The sequence below is a fragment of the Trachemys scripta genome, chromosome 2 (genome assembly GCF_013100865.1).
Source record: "Trachemys scripta elegans isolate TJP31775 chromosome 2, CAS_Tse_1.0, whole genome shotgun sequence".
Classification (NCBI taxonomy): domain Eukaryota; kingdom Metazoa; phylum Chordata; order Testudines; family Emydidae; genus Trachemys; species Trachemys scripta.
In genome coordinates, this window is record NC_048299.1 from 9,902,051 (window position 1) to 9,925,671 (window position 23,621).

The window sequence follows — 23,621 nt, forward strand, 5'->3', positions numbered from 1 at the left end:
GAGGGGAAACCTGAGGGTGGGTAAAGGCAGCCAGTCCAAACCCCTTGTTGCCAGTGATGATTGGCTGATAGACTGCAGTCTGCCCCAGGGTGTGGGGGCTAGATGGTGACTGGCAGTAGCCATGAATGAGGTGACATTGGGATTGGGGGTGGGGGTTCCCCTAGGTGGGGAGACCCAGAGAGAGAGTGGGGTACTGCCAGGGGGGCAGCACCTAAGCCAAGGGTGGGGTCTGGAAGGGACAGGGGGGCCAACAACAGGTGGGACACCTGGCCTGCAGAGGGCGCTCTGGATGCTGGGTGAGCTAATTTCCAAGATGACCAGCAGGAGGTGCCAAAGGGGTGAGTCCACGCCTGATTACAGCTACCCTCATGGAATCCTCTTCCTCCAACAACTCAGTTTCCTACTCCTTAATTCTCAGAAAGTTTCACCGGTAGGCTACCAAGATATACTCTCTACATTACTGGTGGTCCAGGGACCGTAATTTGAGAAACAGCTTTAGCACAATATCAAGAATTCAGGCTATAGTTGGGTTTCGCCTTAACTCTGAATCTCCTTGCTTAGGAGGGGACTGATAACATTGTGCTGTAGGTTCAAAAGACATTCTGTTTCTTCTTTGCTCGTATAGTAATTCAAAATCAGTATTCTGAATCCAGTTCCCCCAATTTGAAGAGGGTGGTAGTGCATTCCAGATCTGACACTTCCATAGTGTCACTTTAGGACACATTTGGTGACCTCTCAGTTGATGTGCTTTAATGTCTAGTCCCTGAAAAATAGTCCAGAAACTGGACAAAAGAAGAGTAGGTTGTTGCTGTTATGGGTCTGTTGCTGTGCTGCATATGATACACATGAAAAGGATTATATAAGCCAATCGGTGTTTGATCTGATGCTGTAATGCTTCTAACTTCTGTAGAGGTCTGGTGGGAGGAATTTCTATGGAACTAGACAGAACTGGATTAGTCTTCTCTAATTCACTCAGGCATTTTAAGTTACAGTCAGATGATTTAAATTCAGTTTCCTAAATCATGTTTGGGCTCTTAAACACCATTGCTCCCAGTCCAGCAGCTGTCCCTAACACACAGAGGTAGTCATTTTTATCCCAGAACTAGATGGCATGGTCCACCTAGTCCTCTTCCTCCACACTGGCATAAATCCATAGCTCTTCCCATGCCATCTCCGGCCAATTTCCGCTTGCACCTGAAAAGGGAAAGAAGATGTTAGAGATGAAATCAACCTAACGGACCACTATGCCAAATGAGCCCGGTGAGAGGAGACCTGGACAGGTACGTTCATGGTACCCAACTTGAGTACATACATTATGGACCCAATAGGGAACATTTGCCATGAGAACATTTTTCAAATGTGACAATTTTAATGACATTTCAAAATAAAAAATGGAAAAAAACCTCAGTGTGATTTTTACTGTATATTTTCCAACAAACTACAGAGCTAGAAAACATTTTTTTAAATGTGGAAATGTTGACATTTCTAATTTAAAAAACTGAAGAATTTTTTTTAAATCTGTGACTTTTTTAACATCTTTCTGCTTTTAAGAAAAATAAGTGTAATTTTTAAATGAGCTTGAAGCTGCTCTGAATTTTCATAATTGCATTTCTAAAATAAATGTCTTATAATGCAAATAAAGTATTACTGAAAATTTGGTCTTGCAGTTGGAACTATAAAAATAGACCAACGCAACCAGTAGTTATACAATAAGTGATAACCTAATTCATAATAATACCTTTTGCAGCATCAGACCTTCTGCAGCATGCATAATACCATCTAAGCATCATAAAAAGTTAAAAGCATTCGAAGGAGGGAGGGAGTTAGATAAGTTAAATATTATTATTCCTTTGTTCCAAAGAGGTGAATGCCCAGATCCTTAAAGATAGTTAGGTGACTAACTCTGATTGATTTTAATGGCAGTTAGGTGCGTAAATACCTCTGAGAAGATGGCCAAAGTGACACACAGTAGATCAGTGTGAAAAATGTCAGCCACACATTTCAAAGCCTTTGTGACAAGGACCACATCTATAGTGTTTGTACAGGACCTAGCACATCAGCTTTAGGGCTTGCAGGAACTGCTATACAATAATACATAATAATAAACACCTAGATGGACTGAGATGGGATTAAAACTCAGGTGTCTAATAAATTGATAGCATACCCAATTTACTGTGACAATTGCTTTTGATTCTGTGCATGGTATCTAACCAATGAATAACAGGCACACCTCTTCCATTTAAAATGAACACCTAGTTCAAGCCTACTGCATGACCCAGGTCTGTTAACTAAAAGCCAGTATCAGACTTATAAAGTTCACCCACTAGAGGGTGACAGAGAACCATACTATAATGTGAATTGCACACAACGCACATAGCTGTGTCTACACACTAATATTTTCCTTAAACTTTCCCGACCTAGCTCCAGCTCTGGTGCTAGGAATAGTAGGGTGCTAATAGAGATGGCCTGCTGGCATTTCAACCAGTGAGTCATGCAATAAAAATAATCTCTAGTACTTATATAGTGCTTTTTATGAGTAGATCTCAAGAAACTTATTATGGAATGCCATTCTACAGATAGGGAAACTGAGGCACAACACAGTGCTGTGAATTGCCCAAGGTCACCTACCAGGCCAAGCTTGGAACAGAACCCATCTCTCCATTACCCCAGCCTAGGCTGCTATCTATTGGCTTGCATTGCCTCTCTCATGATGCTACAAACAGTGCTAGAGGAAACCCTGGTTAAAAATGCCAGCAGTCTAAGGTGGCTTAACACAAACGCTCCCAGCATTACTACCTCTTTTGGAGCTCAGTTGGTGGTAGAAATCTAGTATTAACAATCTAGTATCGACAAGGCTTATGTGAGAACCGATATCAGCTGGTACATATTGACTGGCATGCCATACTTTTTTGACTTCTGACTCCGCTGTCATGTTTGTGGAACGAGTTGCTTTTACTACCAGACCGTTTTAATTAAAACATGTTTAAAGCTATTCATGAAATCGTGCATGTCTCCCAACATGGTGTGTTCCTCTGAGCTTCTGATGACCAGGAGAGTGGTTTAACACCCAACTCTTTCCATGGGGGTGCGCCCCTTAAGAAGCGCCTACTGTGCAATTTTCAAAGCTTGTGCTGGGGATGAGGTGCACATCTTGGTGTGTGTGTGTGTGTGTAAATTGCTCTTGTTTGTTTTCTCTTTCTCATCTTCAGCTCCCACTGGGCAGTCACCCTTCTCTGCCTCATAGGAGCTAGGAAGATTCCATCACTGGAATACCGTGTCCTGTTCTGGTGCCTACATTTCAAAAAGGATGTTGAAATATTGGAAAGGGTTCGGAAAAGAGCTATGAGAATGATCTGAGATCAGGAAAACATGGCTTAGAGCGGTGGTGGGCAACCTGCGGTCCGTGGGCCGCATGCGGCTCATCGGGGTAATCTGATTGCGGGCTGTGAGACATTTTGCTGACATTGACCATTCACAGGCACAGCCCCCAACCTCCCGCAGCCGCGGTTCACCGTTCCTGGCCAATGGGAGCTGCGGAAAGCAGGGGCATGCACATCCCTGCGGCCCACGCTGTTTCCCGCAGCTTCCATTGGCTGGGAACAGTGAATCACAGCCACTGGGAGCTGCAGGGGGCCGTGCCTGTGGATGGTCAACGTCAGCAAAATGTCTTGCGGCCCACAATCAGATTACCCTGATGGGCTACATGCGACCCATGGGCCACAGGTTGCCCACCACTGGCTTAGAGTGAGAGAATTAAGGAGCTCAATCTATTTCATTTATTCAAGATAGGGTTAAGAAGTGGCTTGATCATAGTCTCCATGTACCTACATGGGGAAGAGCTCTTTGAGAGTAGAGTTTAATCTAGCAGAAAAAACAATGAGACAAAATAGCTGGAAGCTGAAGCTAGACAAATTAAGACTAGAACTAAGGCACAATTTTTTTTTTAATAATGAGGGTAATTAACCTTTGGAACAACTTACCTAGAGATGTGGTGGATTCTCCATCTCGTAGAGGCATCAAAGCCACTACGTTTAGATTCTGATCCAAACTTTCCAAGTGTTGTAAGGGATTCAGAGCCAGAGTTCTGGACTGGATCCATTACTGCTTTCTGGGCTTCTTGTCAGCCAGCCAAGAGCAGACATGGAAGCAGCCTTAGCAGGTCTTGCAGCAGGGACTGGCAGACCTGGATGATGTCATCTGGCTGTTATCTGTCATTTTCACTCAAGATGTTTTCTTCCCAATATTGGTTATCTGTTTGCGCTCACCCACCCATTCCCAAACAATCTCTTCGCCTCAGCTTCACTCCTCCCATCCACCATGCTCTCCGCCTTCCTTCTTTCCACCCTTCCCCTCCCATCTACTCCCCCATCCTTTCCTTTATCTTTCCATATTTAGCTTATCCCCCACTAGCTAAAGCCCCACACAAAGAATGTTTGGAAAACAATTTTGCCATTAATGTGCCATTTGCTGACCACCCACTCTGATCTTTCTGTTTGTGCATAATACTCCAGGCTCCTGCCCTATGTCTGTCATGTCTATTTCAATTATGAGCTTTTTGTAGAGTGACCATCTTTTACTCTATATTTATAGTACTAGCACAATTGGGGTCTAATCTTTATTGGCACTAAATCACTATACAACTAATAACTAATAGTAATCAGTGATGATCTGGAAAAACTGGTATGATCTATAAAATCGTGAATGGTGTGGAGATGGTGAATAAGGAAGTGTTATTTACCCGTTCAAACAACACATGACCCAGAGGTCACCCAATGAACTTATCAGGCTGCAGGTTTAAACAAACAAAAGGAAGTATTTCTGCACACACTGCGCAGTCAACCTGTGGAACTAGTTGCCCTGAGATGTTGTGAAGGCCAAAACTATAGTTGGGTTTGAAAAAGAATTAGATAAATTCATGGAGGATAGGGTCCATCAATGGCTATTAGCCAAGGCGATCAGGGATGCAAGCCCATGCTCTGGGTGTCCTAAGCATCTAAGTGCCAGAAGCTGAGACTGGACAACAGAGGCTGCATCACTCAATAATTGCCCTGTTCTGTTCATTTCCTCCAAAGCATCTGGCATTGGTCACTGTCGGAAGACAGGATACTGGGCTAGATGGACCATTGGTCTAACCCAGTATGGCTATTCTTATGTTCTTAGTAGATTCAGTTGATTTTAACCCTTGTTATGTGACGGTACAATCTTTGTAACATTAGCTCATGTCATGTGACTGAAGCCAGGACATAAATATCAGATTCTTTCAGCACCTGTATTACACTTCTGTATTGGGGGAGAGATAGCTCAGTGGTTTGAGTGTTGGCCTACTAAACCCAAGGTTATGAGCTCAATCCTTGAGGGGGCCATTTAGGGATCTGGGGCAAAAATCTGTCTGCAGATTGGTCCCCCTTTAAGCAGGGGTTAGATTAGATGACCTCCTGAAGTCCCTTCCAACGCTGGTATTCTATTACAATGCATGTCTGAGCAACAGTAAAATGTGTGTTTCATATGAAGAATGGAAATAGATAGATCACACTAAAGAAATGTTGTCAAGGTTAGAGAGCATAGTGAAAACTACCTGTACCAGATGTTATGTATATTTGACAATCATAGACTTTAAGGTCAGAAGGGATCATCGTGATCACCTAGTCTGGCCTCCTGCACATGGCAGGCCACAGAACTGTACCCACCTGCTTCTGCAATAGGCCAACAGCCTCTTGCCTCTTGCTAAGTTACTGAAGTCCTCAAAGATTTCAAGTTACAGAGACTCCACCATATACACCAGTTTAAACCTGCAAGTGACCAATTTCCCACACTGCAGAGGAATGCAACCCTCCCCCCAGGATCTCTGTCAATCTGACCTGGGAGAAAATTCCTTCCTGACCCCAAATCTGGAAATCAGTTAGACTCTGGGCATGTGGGTGAGACCTGCCAGTCAGACACCTGGGAAAGAATTGTCTGTAATAACTCAGAGCCCTCCCCTCTTATGTCCTATCTCCAGTGGTTGGAAATATTAGCTAGTAGCAGTTGGGGATGGCTATATGTCATTGTGGGCAACCTCATCTGACCACCCCCTCCATAAATGTATCAAGCTGAGTCTTGAAGCCAGTTAGGTGTTTTACCCCCACTGTTCCCCTTGGAAGGCTGTTCCAGAACTTCACTCTTCTGATTGATAGAAACCTTCATCTAATTTCAAACCTAAACTTGTTGATGGCCAGTTTATATCCCATTTGTTCTTGTGCCAACATTAGCCCTTAACGTAAATGACTCCTCTCCTTCTCTAGTATTTATTGAAAGCAATCATATCACTCCTCAGTCTTTGTCTGGCTAGGCTAAACAAATCAAGCTCCTTAAGTGTCCTTTCATAAGGTAAACTCTCCATTCTTCGGATCATCCTAGTAGCCCATCTCTGCACATGTTCCAGTTTGAATTCATCTTTCTTAAACATGGGAGACCAGAACTGCAGACAATATTCCAGATTAGCACGCTCCCACTTTTTTGTGCCAAGACCGTTAATGAAAATATTAAATAAGATTGGTCCCAAGACTGCTTCTCCACTCCAACCTGACAGTTCACCTTTCTGCATGATCCACTGTAGTCTCCCCTTTAACCAGTTCCTTACCCACATGTTGATTCTTGTATTAATTCCCATCTTCTCCTATTTAACGAATAATTTCCAATGTGGAAATGTATCAAATGCTTTACTGAAAACCGGGTACATTAGATCTACTGCATTTCTTTGTCTTTGGTTGTCTTCTCAAAGAAAGAGATCAAGTTGGCCCAGCATGATCTACCTTCTGTAAAACAATCACTGTAAAGTTGACATTATTTCCAACTTAATACAAATCTGTTGGCTCCTTGGGGTATGGACCTTCTTTTTATTCTATGTTTGTAGATCACCAACACATCCATGTGTTGGTTCATTACTGAGCCTATAACAGTATAAATAATCATAAACAGAGACGGTGATAATTTTCCATTAAATTCAGGACAAAATAGCAACAATGTTTCTGCCCACTAGGTGGCTTCATTCTCATGAAGATAGTTCAAAGAGATATTCAGCAGCATTCACTCCCATGTCACTAGGCAACTGGGCTAACCTAGGACATTTGATCACCTGCCACTGTGAAATTAGGTATTAACTCTATATGACTTCCATTTAAATCAATAATGAAGAAGAGAATGTAGTTCTCTTACCTCTTGATTAAGGAAACAGTACAGAACGGCTACGATGAACCCCTACAGAAGCAAAACAGTTAAGTGATAGCACAGTTTTAAAAAGCTGCTTCATCAGTCTGTGATGATATTCCTATATCCTATACATTGGCATGAGCGTAAAATATTCTAAACTGAATTAAGTCAAGTTATGCAGCTGATCAGCCAGATCCTCCGCTGGTGGAAACCAGTATCACTCCATCGAAATCAGTGAAGCTACACCAGTTTACACCAGCTGAGGATCTGGTCCCATGAAGCTCCACCAAGAATGAATTTGGCCTTATATCTGCAACATGGTGGTCAAAATTACGGCTCATCCAAATATGTTGTGGGCCAGATCCTCAGCAAGTGTAAATCAGCAAAAGCACCCTGGACTCCACTGGGAGACTGTTTGTTCTGGATTATATTGCTTCCAGTCACTGCTTAGCTTTATTTTTATAATTTCTCTAAATACCAAATCACTAGCTTTATCTCTATAGCACACTGCAGGGCATTAATATTATACACAGCGGGCCTGGTTCTGATCTCACATACAGTGGTTTTACACCAAACAAAAACTCCAGTGAAACCACTAGAGTTATGCCTGGTGGCCAACAGCTCAGAGCAGAATCAAGCCCTAGAGTGTTTTAGGAAACATTTGGGGGTAAATCCTCCATTGGTGCAAATCTGCATAGAGCCACTGAAGTCAGTTGTTCTATGTCAGTTTACACCAGCTGAGAGTCTGGCCCTTTTAGTATCTTTTCTTACATTGCAAGATCATTTAATGACGACTGAAAGCCCCAAAGACTGAAATTCAGAGTAGGGACTGAAATCCCAGGCTGAGTTTAGACAGGAAGAATGAGAGTCTTTGGACTGGAATTTGTGAACACCATGGGTCCAATCCTCAGCTGGTGTAACTCCGCACAGCTCATGGGTCTCTGTTGATTTACAGCAGCTGAAGAGGCCGTGGGATCGTTAGTGACCAATGGAACGCTGCATTTCAAGTCAAAAGGCAAAGAGGGAAGAGCTCAGTGAGTATAGCCACTAGACATCCTGGGGCAGGGTTTGCGACATATGTCAGGGGAAGGGGTGAGGCAAAGAGAGGGGCTTTCAGCTACCTTTGTGCTGCCCAGATCCTGGACTAATGCAGGGAGTCAAAACAGCCCTCAGTGTAAACCAGAGCAGCCTGGAGGTTGCTCTAACTTATGGCAGCCTCCCCACTGTCCCGAATGTCCTAGCACTCAGTGCCACTGGCACTCTTCCTATTCTGGGGTCTGCCCTGGGTGTAGTATAGGGCTGATTCCTGCATTGGGGATTTCTGCCCTGGCCTGGTGTGGTTCATCTAAGGGCTTATACACTGCCAGAGCAGTGTATAAGGGCTGGGGAGTGAATTGACCCCTTAGTTTTTAGAAGTGAGACATTGATAGCCACTGGGTAATCTTCTGTAAGATTTAACCGGGGAGGTTTAAGTCACCTCACCACAGGTTGGCCTCTGCAACAAAGAGGGTAAAGTTCTGTGCAACTCCACCATCTTCAATGAAGTGGCATCCATGGCTGAGTTTGGATTACAGTCCCACTTGAATGTGCACAGAAATGATCCTATCTGTTCAGGCTAGACAAGCTACGGGAACATGTGCACTGCTGCAATACTTCAATGGGTTTACCTGGAAAGATCCAATGCAAAGCTCTAAATATAGCCGGACTCCCAAGTTGGTGTATTCGGGGAGGAAGTTGAAGACAATGTAATGTGTCCCAAATAATGGAATGAGAAGCAGCGTCGATTTTGAGAGACGTCTAGGGCAGGAAATAAGAAGAGGCCAAAATGTATGTGTATATATAATTCTTCTGAAGAGCATTAGGACAGGTGAACTAGAAATTCTCTAGTAATAAGTGATTCTCAACAGGTTAAAAAGGGGCCCAGATATATATTTTCAAATCTCCTGGGACAGGTTTTTATGAGATCAAAGGTGGGCACAGATTTCCAGTGCTTCTGGCTGCAGTGGAGGTACCACATAACCAACCTTTTTTTGCTGTGATTTGGCATTCTTAATGCTTGAATAAGAATGAATAAAAGTGATCTTGACAACAGAAATGGGGAGAGGCACCCCTGAGTTCCAACCCTGGCTCGGAAAATGACTCTATCTGTGACCTTGGGCATGCCCTTTAATTTCTGACTCAGCTGCTCCATTTGGAAAATATCCTGGCCGGAAGCATTGCTCACAATGTGTGTGACGCTGGATTACCTGTACTGACATGAATTATTGAAGTTGATTTGTCTCGGGTCCAGCTTTTTCAGCAAGATTCTGATGATGTTGATAAAAAGGATAAAGTTGACCTGTTTCCATTTTTTTGGAAGAAAGAAGATTGTTACCTTTTACTACCAAACATTCCTGTGAAAAGTATATTGTGACTTAAATAATTGCTAGCCATTACTGCATATACAGTGGGAGTTGTACAAGAAACCAACCATACTAGGAAACTTCCCGTCTTAAAGAGACAGCAGCAAAGTATCCCTAAGGATATTGCATATAATTCTGATGTTTTCTTTGGAAGACCATCTCTATTAAGCAACCATATTTGTTAGTCTCTGGAGTAGAATCATAGAATATCAGGGTTGGAAGGGACCTCAGGAGGTCATCTAGTCCAACACCCTGCTCAAAGCAGGACCAATCTCCAACTATCAATCATTTCTTTATAGTTTGCAGCATTCTTAATTTTTCTGGTTTGAGACAATTATAGTTGTTGCACTGAACTATGGCTGATACCTTTAGAGCTGACCGGTCAAATTTTCTGCTGGTGTAATTTGTCACAGCTCCATTCAAACCAACATTGCTGGACCACTTTATACTAGCAGTGAATTTGTCCTTGCATGCCATGTATTATGTGCATCCATCAGTCTTTCAGGTGATGGCAAATGGCTGTTTTGGTCTAATGATGCCCATCTCTCCCCAGACATTGCAATTTCATTTTATCCACCTATAACGAGTTAATTAGATGATTTGCACAAAAATACATTCCTTGCTTGCTTGTATGGCATTCACACGTAGTCAGGAATGTCAGTCAAACGCAATGAGGCAAAAACCATGAAGGTGTAGAGCATTTTAAAACTGCCTCACGGCAGAATAAAGCTGATAACGATCTGTCCTTTTTGGATTCCGCATTCATACTACTCTGTCCTGCAACAACCCTTATTTAGACTCAGATGGTGCTGCCGTCCGATTAAGTCACACAAATGCAGTGGCTTTAATTACAGCCTGGTGCACTGCACACATTAACTGTTTATTTTATATATTTCCTAGGGATTAATGACCAGTTGTGAGTAATTGTACATCCTGACCCATTAACCCTAACCAATTATGAATCCCCAGTAAATGCACAGCTTCAGGGCCATTATTTCTATTATCGGCTTAGACTGGAAACAAAACTCAATAGGACTATCTGTGCTTCTCCTTAAATGTGTGCTTAAATGCTTTGCTAGATCTGGACTCCTAGTTCAAATCTTGCATTTTCAAAGCGCTTCAGGGAGTGTTTGCCCCCAACTACTCCCAGTCACTTCAGTGGGAATGACAAGTCTTTGAAAACTTAGGGAGAAGTGTTTTCTCTGAGATTCAGCAGCACTCATCTTTAGCCCAATGGGATAATCCCTTTAGTGGATTAATGCTACAGTTTCGGCTTCTACTGAGAAGCAGTAGGTCAAGCTTTAAGCCATTTCCCACCCCCATAATCACTTTGTTGTCCATTCACGTTTCCAAAATGAGAAACATCACACATACCCCAACAGAAATGATAATAGGTCCTTTGATTAGCCACCAGTAAGGCGAGCCCTGGTTAATATCCCAGCATCTGGAAAAGTAGCACTTAAATTAACATAGTTCTACATGGTCATTGGAATACGGTTACATGGAGAAACCACACATTAGGGTCAATGGAATTATGAGTAGACCTATTACCTCATTTTAAGATGGAATGGAGCCACCCAAATCCCTGCAATTTGGCTTTGTAGAGTCTAGGTTCCATCAATATTATCCTACTCATACCAAAATGACAAAATTACCACTGACCCTTATGTAGCAAGTGATAGCCAGAAATCTATTGCTTCACGGTTGAAAATATGAATGACAGCAGGTTATAAGGGCTGTTGCTTAAAACCAAATCAAAAACATCATTGTTGTTTGAAAATCTCTTTTTGACCTATGGGACATTGTCTTTGTAGCAGGAAGAGCGCCTGAGACAGAAGCCCTTGTGTTAGAGGTCTGGTATGAGGCCTGAACTAAAGTAGTGGTTAAAACTTTGCTGATACGAAGCAAAATCAGGTTGTGAGCAAAAGGCAGGCCCTGCTCTCAGAATTTGGCAAGAACAGGGTTGATATTCCAGAAATACACATTTTAAAGAAGTGCTAGTTACAGTGCGCTTATGCAAACACATTTCGATATTAAGCGCCACCCCAACATTCCGATATTAAGGATGGTACAAAAACATTCCCCCAAAATGACAGGAACACACTAACCCCTCCTCAAAAATAAGGTCAAAATGACAGTACATAATAAAAATGTTTTAATTGAACCAACATGTACAAAATGATGGGTAATAACTAGCAATGTTAGGGGGCAGTAAGTAACTTGTTTGTATTGGGGTATAAAAGACGTATTTTAAAGGGAGTATTTTTGGCCAGCCTATGGAGCAGTGGAAAGTCCCGCCACTAACTAAGCTGTGTCCATTGTCAGGAGCATACATGTCTTAGTATCCTTGTAAAGTCTGCCACATGCTAGTACTGTGCTTCATCTACAATAAACCTGGCCGGGCACCTTCACTAAAAACCAAGTCTGTGGATTTATTGGGCAGTTTAATTAAGGTCTGCTATCTCTGCTATCTGCACAGAGCTGGGACAGCCCACAGAATGAACACACACGCAGCCAACCTCTGATCACATTGGTGACCCCGACCGCTATAAGTAATAGCTTCACTTTATAAGGCTATAAAAGTATCTCATGCTTCTGATGATATCAGACACCACTGTAGCTCTGCTCCATAGTTATTATTTCATCTGAATCCCTTGATTTCCCTGAAGCATAATACTTCAAGTTTCTGATTATAATGTTTGCAAAAGCAAGTGCTAGAGTGAAGGCTGTAGCTCCACTCCCATTACAAACATATTTTCAGTCGCTTCTTTAAAAATTCTTCCTTTAGCCTCAGTGTTTTCATAGTCTCAGTGCAAGAGGTACATTTGTTTTGGACAGTTTGAAATAAATCCCTTAATCCTTTTACCAGACCAGGGGAAAAAATACAAAGTAAAATTCTGATTCTACTGAACTCAGCAGCAAAACTCCCATGGACTTCAACGGAGGAAGGATTTCACCCACATATATTTTCCATTTAATTTTTTTTTTGTGCTTATCATTATTTTTAAAAAAAGGAAGGGTTAAGGGCCTGATCCTCCACTGCCATGCCCTTATGAAACCATTCACACTTATGCAAAATGGATGTAAAGATGCAAGACATTGATTTCAATATGGCTTCACACGGCCATAGAGAAAATTGCAGGACTGGAACCAATCATAACATTAAAAATGCAACACTACAATATGGCATCTAGTATGAAACGTCAACTTACGCGGTGTCTTCAAAATATAGCTTTGCTAATATCCACACTACGGTAAAAAATGTTGGGAAACCTGTAGAAACAATTTAATACACATTGTTTGTTTTTTTTCTGATTTCATTAATTATTCCAAATTCAATTTTCATCCTGTCTATTGCAACCCAACCGGGATAGCATGAGACACATTTACTGACCACAGAAAATGCCCTGTGCAATGACTGTTATGTCTAACGGGAATTGCATTTTAACCTAATGAGGTTATGGTGAGCTGCATAAATATAATGGGAAATCTCCCAATGCACACCATGAAATGAAGTAGCCTACTGCATTAACCAGTTAATGTTTGCGCAGGATGGATAAGTGAATATGAAAACAATACAATAACTCCAGGATGGACTTGTCCCCCCGCAAACTATTGCTTATATGAGAAAACCTTAATCATGTGACTAGTTGTCTCAACTAATGTCCCTAAGATCAGGTTGCAAGTTCCACCCCCAGTTTTAGATAAGGAGTGGTGGTTTTGGCATGGCAGGGTGATGAGGGAGGAGTGGCATTTATCCATTTCAATAATCCCTCTAAACGCTTTACAAACATCAGTCAGTAAATTATCATAGTGTTCCTATAAGGTAATACCGATGGGCATGGTATAGATTAGACAGAGATAAACTTTATTATCCATATTTCACTGATGGAGAAATCAAGGCATGCAGATTAATGTGAAAAGAATGAGGAGTACTTGTGGCACTTTAGAGACTATGTTTTTGCTGATACAGACTAACACAGCTACCACTCTGAGATTAATGTGACTTGCTGAAGGCCACACAGGTAGATACTGGCAGATTCAGAATTAAATATCAAGGGTTCCTGGCTCCCAGTGATGTATCCAGGCCAATAGATGGTGCATCCCCAGTGTCCTCATACAGTCTCCGAATTCTACAGGTTTCATACAATCATCCAAACCATAGAACCCTTTGAGGTTCATCCATTTGATAGTATATGGGCATTTACTTTGGTGTCAGGATGTTTCCGTTGACCCCAATGGGTGATGGCTCAAGCCCTGAAACAATCTGATCTTTTCTAGTCCCATCTCAGTCCTCACTTACCCCATCCAAACAGAACAAGCCACCAAAAATAGCGTCTTCCATGAGGAAAGGATGATAAGAGCAGACAGTTCAGGTAAAGCGCCTCTACCAGCAGCCACATGAAATTAGTCATCATAAAATAGTGACAGAAAGCCACTGATATCTTGCATTCAGTCTAAGAAGCAGGGAAGGCAAAATTTCATTATTGCATATTATACAGCTATTATGGGTACCACAATATCACATACAAGCACAAGCAGTGGCAAGGTATTAACCAGTACATTAATGATATACGAAGATATCAAATGCCACCGTAATCTCCTTTTCAAATGCTTACTGTAGAGAAGCTGCAATGGTCAATATCTTCCTTCTGGAAGAGGACCGCATCCTTAATGAAAATGGCAATAGTTTTCAAGATGAAGGTGAGAAAGAGCTGGACGTGGATATAATTTCTGGGACAGCGGAGTCTCCTGGAGGAAAAGAAGGAAGGCCAGCAAAATGATGTGGTGGGAGATGGGTAACTCATCTTTCATGTGTATGGGTTTCCTTAGGGTGGGGATGTCCAAAGTGCTCCGCTGTGGCCTACCTCTGCTCACATTGAACTCAATGGCGGAATGAAATCTGAATTTGAGAAATAACCTTCTCTGATGTAACACTGACTGTGCTGACACAGCTCCCAAGCAACAGGGAGTGGTGCAGAGAGACCCGTGAGTATCTAGATAGCTTTCTCAGCAAATTGGGCAGGGATTATATTTAGAGGCTGATTTGCAGAGGTAATATGCAGCCGCAGCTCAGCGTCTTCAGAAGGAGTTGGGGATGCTCAGCAACTGTGAAAATCAGGCTGCATTAAAGTCTAATCCACACCAGATCACTCATGCCTAATCATAATGTTTGCTTCTAGTGTGATGAGTGTTGACACTGAATGGAAATTCAAAATGCGTTGTGAAATAGCAGATATTTCTGCCAGTTATCAATCTGTAAATCTCTCGGCCCGTAGCTTCCAGCATGTTGCATTAACTTGATATCTGTTTATTCTGTTTACTTTTGCGGGCCCAGGGTGAATGGTCAGAAACATACCTGAATGCAATAAGAACAGTCACAGCTAGGGTGAGGGAGGAGATAGAAATGCTGTAGCCCACAGTGTAGATGATCTTTACAGTAGAAAAATAGGACTGCTGTAAAGAAGAGAATGAACAAGTCACACATAGGTTTTAATGAAAATAGAAGGAAAAGAAGCTACACAGAATCTGGTGGGTTTGCTTTGTGGGGCCTCAGAACCTTTTCTGTGGCCTCAGTTCACACCCCTGACTTTCACTTTTTGAGGGTTCATGTGATCTCAAAGCAAAACTCAGCTGGAATCCTTTATCCTTTCACCGGGCTTCATATCTAAACCTTGAAGAACAGTAAACTCTGCATGGTTTTGCTGGAAAACCACCAGAGGGCCTAAGCTGGCTTGAAATTGGGTCCAAGTTAACTCAAAGGGTTCTAAGAATTTTGCAAGTCTTTCCATGAGACCGTGCTGGCTTTGAGGCTTATAATGATCTCTGAAACCAGGCAAGTTTGGACCAGTTTGGGTTTCTTGAAAAAAATTCAACCTGACTCTCTTTGTGAATATATTGTTATACCACGACTGGTCTACATTAATCCTTCCTATAAGTCACCACTCACTCATTTACTAAACCAAAATCTTCTTGCTTTGATAAAATGTTTGATAATTATGGCAGAAGTTCATAATCAATGATAGAAGGTCCAGGGAGATGGGTAACAAGGAGAGAAGGATGAATCTCATGATGTGCAAGGTTTTGTGATCCTCTCAAACTATATTTTTAGGGGATTCCAAATGGCAGTAATTTGAGTTCACAAAGCTTTGTCTGCTACGGTTTAAACCCACATTTGTTTTGCGAGAACGATTCCATTTTTAAACCCCCCTGGGTAACATCCTGGCCCCACTGAAGTAGTTGGAAGAAGTCCCATTGACTTCAATGGGGTGTGGATTTAACATCAGATTTTCCTAAATTGCAGGCAGACGAGAGCCTGGTATTAGAGATAGAGGTAATTCCTCAAAAGCTAGGCTGGCACTAATGGCTGCCTTATGTATGATATACACAACACAATGTATCATTTTGTCCTATGACTGGAGAGCTGGCCAGTTCAGCTGGACTCATCCCTTAAGAATATGTGTTAACTACTTATGCTAAGCAATCCGTTCCACACTGTATTTAGCTATGACACTCTGAGTACCTTTTCCACCTAAGTACCTGTTGAAAAGCTCTGTATAGCTCGAAAGCTTGTCTCTCTGACCAACAGAAGTTGGTCCAATACAAGATATTACCTCCCCCACCTTGTCTCCTTAATATCCTGGGACTGACGTGTCTACAACAACACTGCAAACATCAATTTTTTCATGATTCTCTCTCTCTCTCTCTCTTTACTTCTTTTTTTCAACCTTGCCCTATCTGTATTTCACTGTTTGTGCTTTGTTCCTATTTCCACTCTATTGGTCCACTGGATATTTTTTCCCTATATCCCCAAACTCAACTTTTCCCATGTACAAGAAGAACCTAATAGTGCTTGAGTTAAAATCCAGCTTTTTTCAGACATCGTATTTGAGTGCATAGGAATTTGGACAAACTAACTTCATCCATCTCTAGAGGAAGCAGCAAATAAAAGTAGACGTGGACCCAAGATGCAGTTTGGATCTGAATCCAAACTTTCCCTAAGTCTGGAAGTATCTGTCTTGGTCCCATTTTGATTTTATTGTATAGATGTTGTCACCCTGGCCAGCCTTTGCAGTAGCACTGCTCCAGGTTGGAAAGGAAAGCTGGTTAGAATCTCTAGTCTCTCTCTCTCAATAAAATTTAAGCAATAATTATAGTTCAATTTTCAGACGTGCTGAGCAGTATTGAAGCAGGAGGGAGCAGCAACTCCTTTGCTCATAATAGGGTTCATACTGTGTCTACCACCTTGTGGCGAAACACTAGATTGCACTTAACCAGTTAGCAAAGCCCTGGTAGCAGTTCTTACTCAGGGCTTGTCTATACTTACGCGCTGGTTCGGCGGCTGGCAATCGAACTTCTGGGTTCGATTTATCGCGTCTTGTCTGGACGCGATAAATCGAACCCAGAAGTGCTCCCCGTCGACTCCGGTAATCCTGCTCGGCGCGAGGAGTACGCAGAGTCGACGGGGGAGCCTGCCTGCCGCGTCTGGACCGCGGTAAGTTCGAACTAAGGTACTTCGACTTCAGCTATGTTATTCACGTAGCTGAAGTTGCGTACCTTAGTTCGATTTGGGGGGTTAGTGTAGACCAGGCCTCAGAGTGCGTTTATCCAGCTAAAACTCAAACACGGGATCCTCAGCAGCAAATCCACCAGGTGCATCAATGAGAACCCATCTCATGAGCAAGTGTTTCAAAGCTGAGATAGGGTCATCCCAGCTGGCAGCCATTCCTTGCAAATCAGATAGGAAAGAAAGTCCATATAAGGCAATAATCCAATTCCCAAGTGGATAAACAAGCAGGCCAAAGAGTCAACCTAGGTGAAAGAACAGGGCAACTGCCAAGGAAAACAGCAGGCTCATGCTATGTTTGTTTTTGCACTAGAAGTGCAAGGACCAAATAAAAGGAAGGGAAAAGAACATTTCAAGAGTTGCATTTCTGCATTACAGATCAGCCAGCTGGAAAGCAAGTTCCAAGTTAAACAGCATGCTGACAAACAGTGAAGAAATAAATTGAAGATGACAACAAAAATCCATCCAACCCATATGGAATGGATTATTGACTATGCTCTCTCTGACAGGTGAAATTAACTTCACTAAGTAAAACAGAATCTTGCTTTCATTCGCTCAGTTAGCACCATTTGCTGGGCACAAACAGCAAGGGTCCGATTCCCTGCTGTTTTCTACCAGTTTTACCCTAATGGAGAGACGTCTGATTGACTTTACACCTGAGTAACTGAGAGAAGAATCAGCAACAAAGCCAGAGCGACACACAGGTTTTGAACCAGTAGACTTACACCAGGTAGGGTTCTGACTTTTTTCCTGATATGGAGATACCAGTACAACCCTAACGTAGGTCTATTCCAGGAGATCTTTACCAGTATGGGAATACTGGCAGGCTATATCAGCAAAGCACTCCTAGGGTACGTCTATACTTACCTCCAGGTCCGGCGGTAAGCAATCGATCTTCTGGGATCGATCCCGGAAGTGCTCGCCGTCGACGCCGGTACTCCTGCTCCGCGAGAGGAGTACGCGGAGTCGACGGGGGAGCCTGCCTGCCGCGTCTGGACCCGCGGTAAGTTCGAACGAAGATACTTCGACTTCAGCTACGTTATTCACACAGCTGAAGTTGCGTATCTTAGTTCGAAGTGGGGGGTTAGTGTGGACCAGCCCTTAGTGTGGATGCAGCTTATACCAGCAAAAATGTGGTTTGCGCTGGAGCTGAAAAAACACCTCCCCTGAGCGAAACAAGCTATACCAGTCAGAGTGCAGCTTTCCTGGTGTAACTGTCTACACTAGGGGACTTCTGCCAGACCTGGCCTAGGGTGGATGCAATGATACTATTATTAAGGTGCCTTATACCAATATTGCTTATTCCCCTTTCTGTACAAAAATAGCTATACCAGCAGAAGCATATTTATACCTAAGCACAAAGTGTAGTTAAAATGGGAAAAATCTGCTGTGCAGACAAGATTAAAGTGACAACGGTTTTGGGAATCAAACTGACAAAATGTGCCAAATACTAATCTAAATTACACGGGTGTAAATCCAGAGTAACTCTGTTGAAGTCAATGGATTTACACCTATGTAATAGAGACCAGAATCTGGGCATGGTATTTTTCTTAAGCCTAGATTTCCTTTTGCTTTGTCATGGCCGCTTATTTTTTCTTTAAATGATTTGTTTTCTTTAAACTAGATGAGGAGCAAAAATGCAGCATCTTCTGTTTAACTGATTCAATTTGTCCTGAGTCTGAAATTCTGGTGAAAAAAGGGCACGTTTGCCTTATTATTGCAGCGATGCTACCGACAGCTCAGACTGATTGAGTATAACTGAAGTATTAATCCCAGTTTTGGATTGGATCTTCAGCTGGTGTATGTCCGTGTCATTCAAGAGAGTTACACGAATTTACAACCCCAGGAGATCTGGCCCTATATTTTTCTGACACAGCTCTCTAGATCTGTTAGGTGTCTACATGACTGCTCTCTGAACCTGTATAATAAATGTCATTAATAATTTCACAGAGCAAGTGGACGGAGTAAAAATACAATGGCATTTTACACTTAGTGAGAATGTTGCTGCTTCAACAAAGTTTCCATCCCCAACTCCTGAAATAGAAAGGTATATGACTAGCGTCAGCATATTTCTGAACGGTATTGGTTCAGATATACTTACTTCCTCAACTGGAATTTCATCGTTCACTGGACAGGCAATGTGATAGGAGGGATATGGATCAGACCAGCCATTCACTGTACAGTTTCTTCTTACCAAGCCTGCAAAAAATGCTTGTTTTTATTGCTAATCAAGGCCATACATTAGATTGTAAGCCCACAGGGGCAGGGATTATCATTTTGTTCTGTATTTGTACAACGCCTAGTACAAAGGGGTCCAGGTCCGTGACTAGGGCTCTTGGGCACTACAGTAATACACATAAATAATAATATTAATGCATTCATTCCACTGCAAAACAGAAAGGAGCAGTAGTAGGTAGCTTGCTAATGAGGAGCTTCAGAATGGGCAGTGGCAACATTCCTGGTGGGTAGGAAGGACTTACATTCCTGCTGCAGAAGAACACGTGGGAGCAGTTCTAGGAAGAGATACAGCTTGTGAGGTTCCCTGGACCTTCTTCATCCTAATCCTAAAATATGTCCTGACCTGATTGGTCCAGAGAGAGGGACCCCAAAGACACCACCACCTCCATCAGCTCTGGCTGAATCCCAAACACCACCTGGGATGGGAGACTTTGTCTCTCTCCTCCCGTCCTTCTTCCCCATGTATGTTTTTCCTTCTCCATCTCTCCTATCCCTCTCCCTTTTCCTTCTGGCTAATCAGAGTCTGGCTTAGCCGGCCAAGTCAAGATGTATCTTTTGCAACACTGCCGCAAGTCTGTGACCAGAAAGGGGTGAGTAAAAGCAATGCCCTAACCAGCCTGTGTTGGTACCATTTGCCATATCTTGGAATGACTGATCAGACCAGGTGCTCTGCCCATGTTTCTCCAATGGTGAGGCTGCAAGGGAAAAGCAACACCAGACACAGAAGCGGCATTTTCTATTTTGCTGTTCTTTCCTCTCCCCCTCTTGTGTGTGTTTGTCTTGTTTTGTCTTTTAGGAAAGGTGATCGGACATTAACAACAGCAATGACCGCTTCAGCCCATCTCAACCAGAGATGACCCATCCCTGCTCATAGTGGAGGGGCAGAGTGAGGACAGCAGCTTCAGCTGATGTTACTAAGCATGTTCAGTCCATGGGAGCATGCTCAGTAGAAACCAAGCAGAAAATCGTGCCCCCGCCCCCCATGCACATGATGCCTCTGATCTCAACTAACTTTTTCTCTTTTCCCCCAAAATTACAATTATTACCATCTTTAATGCCATGTAAAAGACTGTCAAACAAGGGCTTTTTCCTTCTAAAAGCTCTCTCCAGCTAAAGGGAAAGAGAACAGGGGATGTTGCTAAAATTAAAATATTATTCACTATTTTATATGTCAAATGCTTTAACTGTTTTCCCTTATTTTTTGTATCTTTAATAAAAAGCTTAAAGGATGTTTACTGGTGTGTTTGCCATGGTACAACGCATGCTGGGGCCTCTGTATACCAAACCCCAACTTTGGTTTAAAACTGTTTAATGCTGGACAGCGACAGGGTTACGTTAACACCGGATTCCATCTAAATTAATACAATACTACTTAATTTAACTTCTTTTAACATCAGTTTATGGGATATCATTTCTAAAGTGTGAAGATTTGGGGGGTTAGGATAATATTCTCCTACTTTATAGAGGAGTTTTACCATAAAGAAAGTTATAGCTTTGTAATTGCATGAAAGAGAGAAATAAAGATTGTACCCTCTGTCACTGTCATGTGAAGAAACATGCCTCCATACCCTCTCCTCTTATTCTACCCTCTTATTCTAAGAGAGACGTCTTTTGCAGTATCTTCAGCGAAATAATTTTTTTATCATAGGATTAAAATTAAATAATATGAAATTTGAAATAAAGTGTTTTAAAGCAATATTATGCCAGCATTTTAACAATAATGTAAGCATGTGTTTACATTGAATCTATATGTTACACCCTAGAGAGGCCAAGAATAGGAAATGGCTAAATTATTTCATTTCCATAATTAAATAACTACCATTCTGCAACGGAGAATAAGGCCTTTGTTACACCTTAAGTCTGGCAAAGTTTTGCCTCAGTGAATTGCCCAGCATGGAAAAACACCCCCAACCAAACAAAAATTTGTAAATGCATTTCTCATGTATATCATTTGTAAAGGGTGAACAAAGTTTTAGATTTCAGGGGACAGTATACAATTTCCATCATTTACAGAAAGAACAGGAGTACATGTGGCACCTTAGAGACTAAGGTGCCACAAGTACTCCTGTTCTTTTTGCGGATACAGACTAACATGGCTGCTACTCTGAAACCTATCATTTACAGAGAGGCTTTACAATAAAAAATAAAAATTTTAAAGTATGGGCTTTCCTGATGAACATGAAAAATCTGAAACTAGGTTAGAAACTGTACACAGACACTTGAGTGTTAAAAGGCAATATCATAAGCCCCTGGAGGCAAGGAGAGAGAACTCCCAAGCTAAGAGGGACAAATTCTAGCCTATATATACAAGATGTGAAAAAAGTCATATCCCGAGAGATGATGCGTGTGTAGCCAGAGGTGCACAGGGTACTAAAGGCATTAAATATGGACATTTTGGAGCTCTTTGCTGAACCAAATCAGTCAGGGAGTTCATTCATATTACAGATAATCAATAGGGCATTGTTTCTGGAATCTATCACTTTTGATGACAAAAAGCCTGCCTGGAGAATGAAATTGTATATCCATGGCAAGACTATTAGCTTTAAAATTGACTTAAGAGCTAGCATCAGAGTTATCTCAGAAGGGACTTACAATCACCTTCTACACTGCCCAAAGCTGATGTCACCTGACAGACCACCTGGAGGGATTTTGAATTGCATGAGCTAGTTCACCACAGAAACAACTTTCAAAGAGAAAAGCTATGCATGCATGATCAAAGGACCACAGAACAAAAGCCTTCTCAGCTGCAGTGTGGCAGCCCTGATGGGCCTAGTGAGAAAGGTGGAAGAACTCAATGTCATATTTATTGATATTGGACTTTTGAACGGAGATCTATTACAAATAACATTAAGAGACAATGCTAAGCCATACACATACACCTCACAAGAATCTTAACCCATTATTTCATAAAGTGGAAACTGAGTTAAAGAGAATGAAGTGTATTGGCATCATCAAGAAAATCTCTGAGCCAGCAGTATGGGGTGCCCCAATGGTATCACTTATAAAGAAAAATGGAAAAATATGCATCTGTGTGGATCTTAAAAGATTTAATGAAGCAGTTGTGAGAGAAAAATAAATCCTTCCAACACTGGATGACTTTCTCCCCAAAGTGAAAGGATATACAGTATTCTCTAAGCTGGATGCCTCGAGTGGATTCTGCCAAATTCCTTTAGCCAAAGAATTTGCTAAACTAACTACATGTATCACACCTTTTGGGAGATTCTGCTTATGAAGATCACCTTTTTGGATTAATAGTGCACTTGACATTTTCTAAAGAAAGATGGCAGAACTGTGAACGAACACAAATGAAGCTGTAGTTTTCATGGCCAATATTCTGATAGATGGATCTTTCGTGGAAGAATACTACAAAACCCTCAACAAAGTCCTAATCCTAATCAGTCAGTCTGAACTGAGGTTAAACAAGGAAAAGTGCATTTTCTGTGTACCCCAAATCCAGTTTTGGGGACGGACAATAAACAAAGATGGAATCAGTCCTAGACCTGAGAAAGTAACAGCAATTTGAGAATGGCATGCACCAAGACGTATACTGGGAATGGTATATTACCATAGTTGATACCTACAAGACTTTTCAACGGCAACAAACCACTGTCTGAACTGTTAATGTCCAACACATCTTGCCTATGGGGGCCAAACCAAGAAATTGCCTTTGATAAGGTAAAAGAAATTATCTCAATGACTCCAGTTCTCAAGAACGAGGATGTGAACCAACCCACAATGGTCAGTGCAGATACAAGCAGCTATGGCCTAGGTGGTGCATTGTTGCTACAACCTGGCTCTGAGTGGAAGCCAGTTGCGTTTTGCTTTCATGCGCTTACAGAAGCAGAAAATCGATATGCACAGATTGAAAAGGAGTGCCCGGCAAGTGGATGGGCATGTGAGAACTTTTACAGTTATCTGTGTGGACTGGATTCGTTTAGATGGATAACGAACCATAAACTGCTTATAACCTTCATCAACTGAAAAGACCTGGATCAAGCACCACTGAAATGCCAACATCTATTGCTAAGGTTTACGCGATTTAACTCAATTGCTAGATATGTTCCTTGGAAAATCTAGTAGTAGCAGGCACTCTGTCATGGAGCTCAGCATTGTACTCAGCTACCCGTGAGCTCGAGGGTGATGTAACAGCTGATGTGAATGCTGTGGACACATACAGACAAGTGTCATAAAAGAGGCTACTCCAGCTACCAAAAGCAACCTTGACA

General features: G+C 42.1%; 1 protein-coding gene across 1 annotated transcript in view; it reads right to left on the bottom strand.

Annotated features, from left to right (window-relative positions):
* Positions 1-217: 217 nt before the first annotated feature.
* Positions 218-23,621, bottom strand: part of GHRHR (growth hormone releasing hormone receptor) — a 38,772-nt gene continuing 15,368 nt past the window's right edge. Inside the window, exons 4-13 of the mRNA XM_034763851.1 lie at positions 19,259-19,356; positions 14,950-15,047; positions 14,210-14,342; positions 13,894-14,047; positions 12,803-12,863; positions 10,965-11,034; positions 9,435-9,526; positions 8,856-8,985; positions 7,195-7,236; positions 218-1,194 (exon numbers count right to left, since the gene is read on the bottom strand). Of these exons, the coding sequence (XP_034619742.1) occupies positions 1,069-1,194; positions 7,195-7,236; positions 8,856-8,985; positions 9,435-9,526; positions 10,965-11,034; positions 12,803-12,863; positions 13,894-14,047; positions 14,210-14,342; positions 14,950-15,047; positions 19,259-19,356 (1,004 nt within the window). The 3' untranslated portion in view covers positions 218-1,068. The remainder of the gene's footprint in view (positions 1,195-7,194; positions 7,237-8,855; positions 8,986-9,434; positions 9,527-10,964; positions 11,035-12,802; positions 12,864-13,893; positions 14,048-14,209; positions 14,343-14,949; positions 15,048-19,258; positions 19,357-23,621) is intronic.